Source organism: Manis pentadactyla, chromosome 5, assembly GCF_030020395.1.
Source record: "Manis pentadactyla isolate mManPen7 chromosome 5, mManPen7.hap1, whole genome shotgun sequence".
NCBI lineage: Eukaryota > Metazoa > Chordata > Mammalia > Pholidota > Manidae > Manis > Manis pentadactyla.
The window spans coordinates 19,658,085-19,672,675 of record NC_080023.1 but is presented as its reverse complement, the minus strand read 5'-3'; the positions used below and the strand labels follow the sequence as shown (position 1 = coordinate 19,672,675).

General features: G+C 43.6%; 1 protein-coding gene across 5 annotated transcripts in view; it reads left to right on the top strand.

Moving 5' to 3' along the window:
• Positions 1-14,591, top strand: part of CCDC149 (coiled-coil domain containing 149) — a 100,224-nt gene that overhangs the window by 72,404 nt on the left and 13,229 nt on the right. For 4 of the 5 annotated variants that reach the window (XM_036920995.2, XM_036920999.2, XM_036920996.2 and 1 more), the window contains 4 exons: positions 41-185; positions 7,037-7,113; positions 8,482-8,514; positions 13,013-13,129. In XM_036920995.2, the coding sequence (XP_036776890.1) occupies positions 41-185; positions 7,037-7,113; positions 8,482-8,514; positions 13,013-13,129 (372 nt within the window). The remainder of the gene's footprint in view (positions 1-40; positions 186-7,036; positions 7,114-8,481; positions 8,515-13,012; positions 13,130-14,591) is intronic. The other variant, XM_036920998.2, reaches the window with a different exon arrangement.

Below are 14,591 nucleotides of genomic sequence, written 5' to 3'. Positions count from 1 at the left end.
AGGATTTAAGGCTGAGTTGTAAATTTTATGTCCCACCTAGTTCAGGACTTATTATCTGAGGATCATGGCTGCAGTCTCCCAGCTACTCCACAGTCCATTTCTGATCTGAAATCTCTGGCAACGGCCCTGTTGGAGACAATCCATGAGAAAAACATGGTCATCCAGCACCAGAGGCAGACCAACAAGTAGGTGGCCATACCTTTAGGTGGGGGGTGGGCCGCAGAGATGTGGGACAATGGCTGCCAGCGGTGGGTGGTAACCAGCTGGGACTACAGGCCTCCGGGAGGAAAAGGTGAGAGCCTTCCAATCTGGAAGAAAAGTTATTAAACTATTACTGTGAGTCTGCATTATGACAGTATCTTAGTTATCGGCTGAGAAAAGCAAGGAAATAATACTGGTCATTGCTCATTGAAGGCTTACTCTGAGCCATTCCCTGAGTAATGCATATTACATGGGTGATCTTGATACGATGGCCTAGGTACTGTACCTACCTCTCCTCCGGGCCCTCTTTAGGGGTGGTACCTCCTCAGTGCCATTTTAATCTACAGCATGATTTTGAGGGGTTCTGAATGGCAGAAATACCCAAGCACCAACTTCCACAGGCATGTGGGCTGAGAAGGGAATCTCATAGCACTTCTGCAGATCAGCAAAAGAGATGGTGGGAAGAAACAACTGAAACAGAAAGTTTTATTTGGTTTTCATAAACATTGACAAAGTTGGGCAAAATCAAGCAACTTAATGTAGCACTTGTAGATGACAGAAGCAAATTGGAAAGTGTTCAGAGAATGGTGAATAAACAATGAATTAAAGCAACAAGCACTGCAGACAGGGCCAGCTTCAAGGGTGAGTGACCTGGCCAGTGGCACAGGATCCCGGGCTCAGAAGGGTCCTGTGCATGGTCCAGTGGTGTCTTCTTGAAATTCATAATCATTTTTTAACCAGGTAGCCCTGCTCTTTCATTTTGCACTTGGCCTTGCAAATTATGTAGCTGGACCTGCTTTTAAGACCATGTGTACCCAAAATGAAAGTGTGGAAGAAAGTGACAGGCTCCGGAAGGCTGCGTTTCCAGCAAGAAGGGGAGGGATCAGGGAATTGGGGCCTGGGGAGGCGGTGCACAGGGAGAACTGGAAAATGATTGAGAGTACTGTAAAAACGTAAGAGGAAAAAGAGGAGCCGGGAGTGCAGGGAACATCAGGCAGGAGACCACGATATATATAAAGGAAGGCAGAGAGCAGAGGAGGGAGTCCGGCCAATCTCAAAGGGATGACAAGGGTGATTTATTGACAGAAGAAGATTTAAAATTTCTTTTAAAAGAAATCTTAGCGAAGGAATGAAGCAGCCAGATACTAAAACACAGATACTTCTCAGGGGAGGGAGAAGAAATGGGAATCTCCCCAGAATAGGTCTGAGGTCTCTTTTAAGCAGCAGAATCCCCTGCAGCTCACAGTCCACAGGAGCCTCCTTTGTCCTCATGGACCCCCTATAAAGCACTCACTCTTTCAAAACTTCTCAGGGCTTCTAAGCCCTCACTTTTTTTATCAGCAGGTGACCTCAGTTCCTCTCTTTCTGAGAAAACGGGCTATTCATCATGAGCCCCAAGACTACCAGCTCCCCTGAAACCAGTGTCCCCCCTGCCCCCCATCTTCCTCTTGTTTCTGGGAAACACAGTGGCCTGCCAGCCTGCCCACACCATCTCTCCTGGGGCCTGGCTCTCCTGGGATCTCCTCTTTCCAGCTCAGCTGCTGCCCCTGGGCTGGATTCTGCCCCTTTATCCAGAAACCTTGCAGATCTTCCTCAATCCCCAGAGCCTTTCCTCAGCCCTGTGGCTCCCCGTCACTTCTGCTCACCTGCAGTCTTTGTGAACATGGGGGCCACCTCAACTTCAACAGCCAGTCCCTCCAAGTGTGTCTGAGGGGGCACCTATGTTGGAACTACTTGGGTAGGGGTGCTTGCTTTGAAATAAAGATTCAGGGGTATTTGCCAGAGGGAATGTCAGGATTCTGAATTTCAGTAAACCCCTGGTGATGCCTTGCACCACAAAGAAAGACCTTCTCAGCTTTACTACTTCCCAAGACCTCTTCTAAAATTTTTCATAACAATCATCCTTTGCAGGTCACCAGTATCCCCGTACCCCCTTTCTGAGTCTCTTCTGTGATTTTTCTACATCCCAATTACCATGTTGAAACCCATCTTCTTGGATTCCTCCAGCTTCCTCTGCTGCTCATTCCTGTCTTCCTCTGCTCTTCTTCCCCCTCCCTTGCACCCCCTCCTCCTCTTCTTCCTGGGGCCTGGGGACCTCATTCCCCCTCTCTTTTACCTCTTGTTCTCTACAGACTCTTCCCAGAAGTCCTGTCCCCACCTCACCATCAAGAGCAAGACCCCCTATTTCCAACTGCCAGGTTGACAGTTTCCCCGATATCCTTTCTGCTCCTCAAATTCGACAGGTCTAGGGGCTGGACCATCCATTCCTTAGTATGTTTTAAGACACTTTCAAATGCTTATGGCCTGCCTCAAAAACTCAGGTGGTCTGCCTCTAGGAATTTATCCTAAAGGAAAAAAACCAGAATGACCCTCAAGGATATATACATAAGGTTGTTCACTATGGACTCATTTTTAAAAGTAAAAAAAAAAAAAAAAAAGGAAACAATACAAATGTTTTTAAATGGGAGAATCATTGAGGTTATAGTAAAGCTATAAGGTAGAATTTTATGCAGCTGTGTAAAGCATGATTTGAAGAATATTTAATGGGCTTCACACACATCTTAATACCCAGGTCCCACAAACCTCCACATCACTCGGGTTAAAGCTGTCCCAAGGCCAGAAGGTTTGTTTCGGTCACTTCTCCCTCTGAGTACACAGGACAGTGCTGGACCCACAGCACATGGTCATGATTATTTGACAAACAGATGATTACATCTTCTTCTAATCCTTTGTTCCTGTTCCCTTAGTACATCCAAATGGTCATTGGGCTACATGGTCTCCATGCATCCATTTACTCCACACACGTTTCCTGAGTGCTTACCGTGGGCCTTCAGTGTCCATCTCCTACCTGCCCCCTCGGCTTTCTTCCCACCAGACCGTCACCTCTTTCTTGAGAAGACCCTCCTGTCCATCCTCCACCCTCAGACTCCAGCCCTGCCTCCGCCGAGGCCTACCAGCCACTTGCCAGCTACAGTTCTGATCACATTGCAAGCCCCCAGTGAAGCCTAGGCTTCGTGCCACTGCCAGCCAAGCTCAGTGTCCCCAAGCTGTGGGCCTGCTCTGCCACACCTCGTGACAGACTGATTTCCTGATGCGTTCCTACCACAGCTCCTTCCAGCCACACACGTGGCAGGTTCCATGGGCTCTTGCCCTCTCTTGGGAAACACACATGTTCATATTGCCAGGTTTATTTTAATTTTAATGTACCTTTACAGTTTTTTTCAACTCTTCTCCAAAAATCTTGAACCATCTCCTGGTTCAAATTTTGAAACATTAAACACTGTATCTCTCTGCTGCTTTCTCTCAGCCAACCAATTCTCCTTCCTGAAAAAAACCATCATTCCTCAGTCCTTATATATCCTTCCCAAGGATACAATATGTAAGGAAGTACGTAATACATTCATATAGACACACATAAATACTCAAATATATTTATGTAGATATAGACATTCTTTTCTTTCGTACTTACTCTTGTTTAACAAACAGTAGGTAGCATTCACCCAAAAAAGTTTTTCTCACTGTTGTACACCTTGCCTTTTTTCCCCATAACAATAGATCTTGAAGATTGCTTCCTATCAGTATGTGAATTACCTAATGCGCCATTTTTAATACTTAGAAGGCCTTAAGTTTCATACTGTCAATGAATGTTTTATTTGAGGGCATGCAAAGGTAACTAATTATATGACAAACGGAGTGGGGTCTAAGAGTAGAATGTGACTTTGGTCTGCTTGCTGCTTGTGACTAAGATAATGTAGCTTTGTTTTGGCGGAGCATTCGAAGTAGGACTACAGGTATTCTGTTCTGCTAGTGTGTGCTCCGCCCTCTGGTTCCCCACTGCCTGACAGTTCCCCCTCGGAGAAGGCCCAGTGGATTCACCTTTCCTTTACTCTTCACTTCCATGCTACAGTTTTATTGAAAGGCTTATGTATTTCTAGGCCCAGGTGCTGATTCTGGGTCCCCCACTTTGCAGCTGTGTCACCCTGGGCAAGTTGGTTGATCTCTCTGAGTCTCAGTTCCCTCATCTGCAAACTAAGCATAGTAAGAGCTGCCTCACTGGTCGGTGCAGGGACTAAGGACATAATCTCTGCACAGTGCTTAGAGGAACACCTGGTACAGAACAACTGATTAACAAGGATCAACTGTTATTCAGACCTGCCAATGGCCCTGTCCATGTGTGTATGTCTGTGTATATGTGGCTGTCTACCTGTTTCCCACCAGACTTTAGTCCCTTAAATACAGGGACAGGGTCTGCTTCTCTTCATTATCTTCTACAGTCTCAGTAATTGTTAGTTGATTGGTCAAACTAAATTGAACAGACCCTGTTCCTGTTCCTCCGTCTCCACCTGTGATTACCATAGACTGCTAACACCCACAGAGCTGTCCTGTCCCTGGGCTGTATCACACCACGTCCAGGGAACCACCTGCCACATTTGTTCAGTGTGAAGCTTACCACGAGGAACCTTTGTCATTTGAAATATCTTGGATTGTATTTTGCAAGTCACCTGTGGTTGCAACTGTATTTCTATTGTAAATGGTTTTTCAAAAGTACTTGCTCCAGGCATGGGAATGCTTGTTTTTAGGTGCCATTATGGGTCATTGGTTAAGAGCATGCACTTTGGAGACAAACTGAGGCATAGGTTCTAATCCAGACTCATCACCATCTGAGTCCTGTATGTGGTTTTGGTCAAATTAACTAACTTCCGTGCCTCTGTTTCCTAATGGCAGAAGTTGAGTATGGGGGATGAGAGCCCTGGGAGTTGGGAAAAGACACAGCTTTGAGATGAACTGTGTGTCCTTGGGCAAGTTGCTTAAACCCTCTGTTCCTTTGGGTCCAGATATGTAAAGGGAGGATAGATAATACAATTCTATTTATACAATAATACAGTTAATTTTAGTTATTCAATATAGTTACACAATAATACACTGCAGGGTTCTTGTCAGGTCACATGTGATCATGCAAGTTGGGTAAGATTCGTTGTGCTGCTTGTGTTAACAACAGTGTATCTGATGTTGATGGAATTATCACTACTACCATGACTTCTGCTGGGTCCAGTTTAGTACCTGCAGCCCTGTGACAGATGCCTGTGTCAGGCCAAAGAAAAAAGTAGTCACCACTGACAAAATTAGGCAGGCTCTTTCAGAGTAGATTGTTGGGGACACCAGCAAATTCACCTTGGTCCATTTCTGGGAGAGAGGGCTGTGTTATCCAGGAACATTAAAAAAAAATACAACCAGATATCTCTTTACCATGCCTTTGAACGTTGTCCTGAGGGGCACCCTTCAGCATACACAGAAGTGTTAAGCCTTATCTTTTGTTTCCAAGAGGCAGCCACGTACAGGTGATCTGATCTCGTTAAGACACAGGCATCAACTTGAACAGGGCTGTGATTGCATCTCAAACCCATCAGCTGGTGAAAAGGGAGCTTGGATCAGAGGGTCTGAGCAAAATATTGAAAACGAGATTACGAAGAATGGTGTTTATTGAAGGGTCAGAGACATGAAAGCAGAATAGACCCAACAAATGGAGTGAAAATGGAAAGTAATTGATAAACACTATGCAGAATTTAAGACTTAAAGAAAAGAAGAAAAGAAAAGCTCTAAGAATCTCAGTGAAGAAAACCACGTTTTCTGTGAACTCAAAGAGAATATTAATTAATGTGCTGCAAGTCAATTCAGGTAAAATAAAGATGACTCCAAAGCCATATATATGTGCAGATATATACATATTCATGTCTCCGCATGTATGTGGGTGTGTGCAGCTATCTCTGGAATAGAAAGAGAGGTAGGAGAACAATTCTGATTTCTCCTGCTGAAAGAAATTGAAACTTTGTTATGAAAGTGATTTCCACATCATTTTAACACAGCAATGGCAGTCCTCCAAATAATATAAAGACTAGTTTTTCAATTTCCAGGCCAATGGAAGGTGATTGAAGTTTTAGATGACTATGAAATCATTTCCCAACTGTATTTAATTTTGTGTAGAGTGAAGGAGGTGAAATATTTGCCTACCTATGTCTTCCCATACAGAATTTGGCTTCCAAATAAACAGTATATTTTCAAATATACATTCCAGAACTTATATGTGACAGCGAGTCAGAATGGTCATTTTGGAAAGCAACATAATTAGTCTAGTTATTCTGCAGTTACTGACAGTTCTTTTGAAAAGCCTGTTTTTTAATTCTCTCCATAGATAACTACAAGCCATGAAGAAAGGAAAGCATTTATTTAATCAACTATATTTATTGAACACCTACCATATACCAGGCATTATGCTAGCTATCAAGGATATGGACACCAATCAGCTATAGGTTAGGTTTAAGAAGGCAAATTTTATTATTTTATTGACTCAAAAAATTCATTACCAAGCATGTTTACTCATCTTATTTGTTAGACTTGATTGTTTCCAAAACTCAGATCATCCTCAAAGAATCAGGTTGTGATATTAGTAAGGGAATTCAAAATTAATTGTCATCTTTAACAATGGGCAATTCCCAAATAGAAATCCTGTAAGACATTCGGGCAATGGTGGAATAATTATTTAGCTTCCCAGGGGAACTACCTTTGTGGGAGGGAACTCACTTGAATGGCAAGAATTTAGTATATTTTAAATCATTTACTTTATATTTTCATATGTGCTTTCAATAGAGTATATGTGTCAGTGGGTGGGAGTATAATTGAATATATAGGTATATTCAACAAATGTACACTCACACATATCTTAAATCTCAAAACATTTTTTACTAGGGTACTAGTGGATTTTCCAAGGAACCTGCTAATAGCCCTGAAAGCTAATGAGATGCTCATTAATCGGTTGTTATTTTCTCCCCTTTTCCAGAATCCTAGGGAATCGCGTGGCTGAACTGGAGAAAAAATTAAGAACTCTGGAAGTTTCTGGTTTGTGGAGTCTTCCAGGTAAACAGAACTTCATAAAAATTGTTTTCTGGTTTTTTAACAAAGGATGCTGTCACCTCATTTACAAAGAAGGTCCTATCTTTTCAGTGTCCTTTCATTTGAAGATCATTGCTGAGAAATGTACAAGTGTTTTAAACTTAAAAACCATCATTTTGGAGGAAATCATAAAAATTAAATAAATAAGCAAATTCTCATCTGTGAAACTCTGAAGTTTTGCGAGCCTACATTCTGAAATTGTTATTGTTATGTCTGTATATGTTCAATTTTTAACTTTTGTGAATGTAGAAAACTGTTTCATTTCTTTACCCATAGGTATCTTATAAAACTTTATTCAATTTAATTACCACCCCTAAAAATGAATGTAAGAATATACAGAGATTTTCTCAATTTAATCATCAGTTCTAAAAATGAATGTAAGAACTTACGAAGACTTGTTCAATTTAATCATCAGTCCTAAAAATGAATAGAGGAGCCGATAATTGTCTAACTGAAAAGCACTTTACAGCCTCTTCTCTTCCCCACCCCATTTTCTACATAGCTTGAAAGTCAAAATTTCCTTTGGAGATTTTTTTCAGTTGTCCATGGTGTGAGGAGACTGGTGTTTCACTTTAATTAGCTATATTTATCCCGTTTGTCTTGGTAAAACATCCCCTTCATGAGACCCCTGCCCTTCAACTATTCCCCTTTTTCTTTACACACTCCTGAAACTTGTATTTATCATTTTCCACCACCTCCTCTTTCCCTGGAAGCAACGTTGTACATATATTTTTAGTTACTTAACCTTTCTGCACAAACCAGGCTCCTCTCCCCCTTGAATTGTATCTGTTGCTTCCCGGTAATGTATGAGAAATAAATGTTGCCACAGGGCCGTGGACAACAAAATACATTTTCTTAGTGTAAATCTGAACCACTGCTTTAGGTTTCCTGGAAGTGTTTCACGAACTGTAATTTTTAGCAAAGATTCCTTGAATTTGATGTCAAAAGACCTAATAGAACTAATTAGTGGTGAGTGCCATCCTAAGGGATTTGAGTGATCCATTTTGCACAAGAACCTTTCGAGGCAGTTAAAACCTTATCTTCTTTGAAAGCCTAACTTTCACTGCATTGAATTTCAACACAGGCAAAGTTATCATTTATTTGTGCAGTCAGATTGCTATTTCTGTGCATGTACTGGAGTTTCTAATTTTTTTTCTCTTCAAACGACTTGGTGAAATTGCACAATGTTTTATTTCTACAACTTATGTAAAAAGATAGAAGTTGAATAGGAAAGGAATGCTGAGAATTCCGTATCTCCCGTGGTGGTTGGTCTCGTTGGAATGGCTATTATGCAATAATAATTGTTTCTTTCCTTCTTTTTGCTGCCTGAAGGCCTGAGCTACAATGTTTCAGTAGGATTTGGGAGTATGTTCTATTTGAAATATCTGTGTTTGTGGCTAATATTCACAGTGAATTAATATCACCCCTGCATGTAAATAAATAGAAATTCATTCTGTATGTATCCTTGCTCTTTTCTGATTAGAGCAGTCAATTGAAATAGAGAATTCAATTAGTATAAAGCAAATGTTAAATGGTAAAATTAGCTTTGAAGGACCCAGCTGAATGGATTTTATGCCATGGCCGTGCTTGTTTTAACCTCTGGCCTCCACATAAATACAAAGTGGAAGGACAGGAAAAAGAGTGGCAATTCCGCAGATCTGAAAGAGTTTATGTAATAGCAATAGCATTGCCCTGGTGCAAGGATGAGGGATGATACAGTGAGATTTGCCTAAATTAATGACTATTTTCAAACCATGGTCAGAGTGTGGGGAATGGCCTCTTCCAGTGTAAATCTCATCAGTCCCTTTAGTCTGCTCATTGTGTTATGGTCTCCATTTAACCTCCTGAATAGTGAAACAAGGATCAGCATGTTCTTTTCTGCCTCCCTTATTCCCCTCTCCTCTTCCTCTTCCTCTTCTTCCATTTTTTTTTCCTCCTCCTCCTCTTCTTTCTCTCTCCCCAAGTAGAAGTCAAATCATAGTGTTCTGGCTAGCTGGAGGGGACCGCGTCCCAGTGATTTCAGAGAACTGTGGTTCTCTCTTAGTTACCAGCATCTTGAAAGGATTAGTATCTCCTCTAATAAATTAATTCATCAATATGCTGCTATCTTTTTGATAAACTTTGTGAATAAAATTCTATATGCATTGTAGACATGCCCCTTGGCCCCTCAAAAATCCCTAGTTCCACTAGGGAAGCAAGATGAATACACATCAAGCAGTGAGAGGAAAGCACAAAATGCTACATAATTCAGAGCAACTGAGCAGTAAAGATGGTAGTGCGTGGGGGAATAATATGAAGAGTCATCGAGTGCCAGATCTGGAAGGACAGCTGAGACCAGAAAGTTCAAGGACAGCAGACGCTTGCTGTGTATGTTACACAACAGCCTTTCCCATGCCACTGGCAGACATTGCTAATCAATCACCTTGCTCTTCCTTGCTGATCTCCCACGTGGCCCTCAGAACAGTTTTCCACATTGGCTTTCCAGGAAGCACCTCCTGGTCAGAGTTGACATGTGAGAGAAAACATTTTCCCCTTTCATGATCTAGTCTGATCCCCTCGTTTTACATAGGGAAACAGGCTTAGGAAGTTAGATGATACGTAAGGCCACAGAGGCTGGTACTGGAACTCAGGAGGTGTTCAGGTCTTCATTTCAGTGCTCGACCATACTGGAGAACTATAATTCAGAGATGAGAGGAACGGGGTTGGCCAGATGAGCAGGGAACTTGTTCTCAAAGCAAATTGGATTGGAGAAGAGGAATTCAGAAGCCAGAACAATCTTTTCTGGACTTGTGAATAATTTCTTCTAGATGATGGTGAAGGAACCTACCCCTCATTACTACAGGGCAGAATTACTGTTGGACTTGGAGCATGCTCTGATTTTTTTCTTTGACTCTCTTCTCCCTCCCTCCTTACTCTCTCAGCCAGCACTCTATAGCTCTTGATGCTGTTTGATAGAGTTGTGGCAAAGTTATGATCTTGCTGAGAAGCTGACAAGTTTCACAGTGTCAGATGTCACAGCCTGCAAGGAGAAATCATCTGGATAGCAAGCACATCCAGAACTGTTTAACCAGTCCCTTTGAAGTGGAAAAGGTCTGGGTCTGCAGCAAGGAAGCTGGGATTGCAATTGACTATGCTCCTCAGGAAGGAACAACCTCCCCCCGCCACCAGCCCTTTCCATCAGGTTTATTCTCCCCAGAACCTTTGCTAGGCTCTGAGGGACATTTTCCTGGACGTGCTCATGCTTTAAAAGGAAACACTGAAATCCAGAAAAAAATTTTGGCAAGAGTATAGCCAGGCTCCTGGAGCTTTTCATTTTAAGTCTTTCTTCCCCCTGCTAAGCATCAGCCTGAGTTGGAAAATGTGCATTTTGGAAGTCCTTGCTAGGTTTTGGAGAAGGGGATAAGAGATGTTGTGTTGTAAGGAGTTGAGATGGCTTCCAGACACGCAGACACCAGTTGAAGGGAAGGGTCTGTTTGACCTTCCACATGAGTTATGGTTTAGCTCTAGCCTGTGGATCCCCTTTGCCCCACTCCTCATACTCCCAGCACAAGAACCAAAATGAAACCACGAGACAGCAGACCATCAGATTAGAGAGCAATTCAGTCCACATGGATGCAATCTGGACTCAGAAATGATAGAACTAAGAGCCTTCTAAGGACGGTCTGAATCCTTAAAATATTTTATAAATGAACTTTCCAGGCAGGAATTTGGGGAGGCATTTATATTCTCCCCAACCCCCACCTCAGTTGGACATGGGTGAACAGTGGCTTCTATTTCCCTTCTCTACATGCTTATTGCTCAGATTCTTGAAGAGAATTAATGCTGCTGGCACCAGCGTTTTTAAGGAGCCATTGTGAAATAGATGACACCCTCCCTATGTTAGAGAGGGCCACGGAGACATTCCATTCTAGAGAATTCCTCACGTCAGGAAGGCTGAGATCTCCCCAGTCTGCCTTGCTCACGTGGCTGCAGCTGCTCCCAGCTCTGCCCAGGACCCTGATTCTTCAGCCGGCAGGGTAGAGGGGTCTTGGAAGGCTGGTTGGGACACAGAGGGAGAGGGGCAGAGTGTATCTCTAACCGAGTCCCCTTAAGGATGGAGAACTGCCCACCTACCTGCTAGGGCATGATGGGTCAAGAAGTGTGGTGCTGCCCCTGACTTAAGGACAGTAACTATTGCCTTGGTGGAGAGAAACAGAAGCCCACCCTGAGGCATGTGTTCTCCATTCATGGGAACCATTCATCCCACAAGGTGTTTCCAGATGGTATCTTTACAGCACAATGGGTGACCTGAGTACATTGACTTTATTCTGGCAGCCTCTTAATATCCCAAGCTACAGATTAACAGTTCTCTTTGGGAAACCTCTCCAGACTGTGGCCCTGGAGATTTCTGGGTTTTTCCCATATGAGACAACAGTGGTGAAGAACCTCAAGGTGGGTTCCTCCTATCATACTTCTGTTCTTCTGGGGTGACCATCAGAGAGCAGAAACCAGAGTGCTGGCTGCTAACAGCCTACTCTGTCTGCCTGAGGCAGCAGCGAGCACCCATGCCCACCAAGACGTCGGTTGGCCCAAGAAGGCATCAGTCATTTGTTTCAGACATTTACCAGCTATTTATTAAGTACCTACCATATGCCAAACTCTCTGCTGTAGTCTTGGAAATCAAGTTAATAAGATGTGCCTAATGGAAAGACACTATTACAAACAAATTGAGGGCTCAGAGATACAGGCCAAAGTTCACCTGGTTCTCCAAAGGAATGGATGTCTTTCCATTTATACCATTCTGTGCTTTGGTGAACTTGAAACCCTGTAAAATCATACAACTTTAGAGACTCTAGTCGGAGAACCAGAAATGCTCAGTGACTTGGCTTTAGAAAAGGTCCTGCTCAATGTCAGGCAGCTAAGGTTGGAGAGCATAGTCTGGGCTCACGGCCCCGGGGGTTTTCATTTTTGGCCAACGGTTCCCACCAAGAGAATCCTACAGCCTCCTGGACAGAAGTTGGGGATCCAATCCTGCTTACTGGGCTCTCCTGGCCACTAGGGCAGCAGCATTCCATGTCCCTGTGTTCCATGTCTGCTTCTGTGTCTGTCCACCAGGTTCAGTTTCAAGGCCACCCTTCCCTCCTCCTCACCTCCACAACCTGCCATGACTTCAAAAATAGCATTGTGATGGTTTTCCTTTCTTCCTTTGCCTTCAACTTTCTCTGGCCACTTAGGGAGTCCATGCGGATAAATAAAAGGGTTTGTCTGGTATGGGACTGTATGTTCTAAGTAAAAGTTTAGCTGTGATTATTTTGGGAACCTGATACTACCTGCTTTATGACAGAGTTATTATTCAATCTTAATGACCAAACTGAACTGAATCAGATATAGTGTATATGGTAGTGCTATCTCCACTATAAAGTAATAATTTCAACACATGACATTTATTGAGTGCTGACAAAATGTCTAAGTGCTTTCATGAATCAGTTTCATTTCAGCACAATTACCCAATGAAGTGGGTGCTGTTATTTTTCCTCACTTTTCAAATAAAAACTCCACAGCCACAATTGTAAGCACTCTGCTGTGGTTATTATTGTTATTGTCTTACCCAGATCAAAGCTACTCAGTTTTTGTCCAACGTAACAGGCTGTTCCTTAATGGTGGCATTTGTGGGCAGCCATGTCCTGAGCAGACTTTCAGGACTCTGGCCCTGGACCTCACACTACAGAATGGGCCTGATGGCCATTTCCCTTCCTTCAACCCCTACCTACAACTGATGAAGGTGCCTTGTTCACCCACATAGCCAGTCCATCATGAGGGGGGTCAATGTAACCACAGCTCCACTCGTGACATAAGATGTCCATTTTCCCCTTTTTCATGACAGGGGGCAAGGACACCATACTGTTCAGTGACCCTACTCTTCCCACCATACAGAGGTCGAGATCCCCACTGCTGAAGTTCATTGAGCAGCCCACTGAGAGCAAACTGGACCCTAAGGATGGTAAGCATGCCTTGATTTCTCTGTCTCTGTCTGGCCTGTGCCTGGCACAGAGGAAGGGCTCAGTGGACATCAGTCCTTCCCCTTCCTGGAGCTTCAGTGGCACATTCCTTGTGTTTCCTCTTGTTGGGTTTGTCTTGTTTGGGGCTTCTGGCCAAAGCACACAGGCTCCTGCACTCTTGGCATGGTGGCACAGAAGGGCAGAGTGAGGGCTCCAGAGTTGAACAGCTTGGGCTCATATGCCAGCCCCATGTCATATCAGCTGTGGGAACTTGGGTTAGTAATGTCAGCATCAGTTTCCTTACCTGTGAAATGGTGAGATGATGGTGCCATCCTCAGGGAACCCTTGACACATTGTCTGGTATGTGGTAAGTGTTCTGGGAACCAGTTGAATGGAAGACAAAAACTTCTCTCCTAGGCACACTTTTTAGAGGTTGTGTGTTTGGAGGGGATCAAAGGCCCATGTAGGAGGCCAGATCTGTTCACATGTAGCAGTCCTGCTTCCCCAGCTAGATTATCGTTCACATCCTTCTAAGTTCTACTCATCTTCCTTGACCCTCAGTGTGTTTGCCATCTTCCAAGATGGCCCCAAATGATCCCACTTCCTGGCGCCCGTGCCTTTGTGGAGTCCTCTGTGACACCATATCAGGGTTGGTCTGTGTGACTGACCGAACACAACAGAAGTACTGGTATGTGACTTTTGAGGCTAGGTCATAAATGACGTGTGCAGTCTGCCTTGCTCTCTCTGTTGGATCACTCATTTGGGAGGAATCTGGCTACCATGTCATGAGGACCCTCAAGCAGCCCTACATGCTGTTCATATGACCTGGAACTGAGGCCTCCAACCATCAGCCATATGAGTGAACCACCTTGTAAGCAGGTTCTCCAGCCTCAGTCAGGCTTTCAGATGATGACAGCCCTGGTTTACATTTTGATGACAACCTTATAAGAGACCATTAGTGAGAACCACCCAGATAAATTGCTCCCAGCCTCCTAAGTCTTAAGCTGCTAAATTTTGAGATAATTTGTTATACAGTAGTAGGTAACTAACATATTTAGCACATGGGTATTAAGGTTCTTTCCTTGATTGCTAATTTCCTTTCTGTGTTTTCTTGCTCAGAGCCATGCCTTCAACCATCACCTCTATGAAAATATCCTTGAAATATTTTTTCCTACTGGGTCCTATCTACAGAGTTATAGTCCCATGTTTCCTAAAGCACAAACTTTCCCATCTAAATTTCCATAGACCTCTCAACTATGACATCACCAACTCTTCCTTCTTCCTCCCTTTTGTGTCACCCTCTCAGCTACCTACCTACCCTTAGAGTCAACTTTCCTTCCCTCCATGTCTGGTCTTTGGAGTTTCCCACACCTCCGTTCCTACTGCCTCCGGCTTAGTTCGGGTGCTCTTTGCTGCCTGGGCAGGGCTTCCATTCTGGTTTCTTTAGCCATCCATCACCCCTCC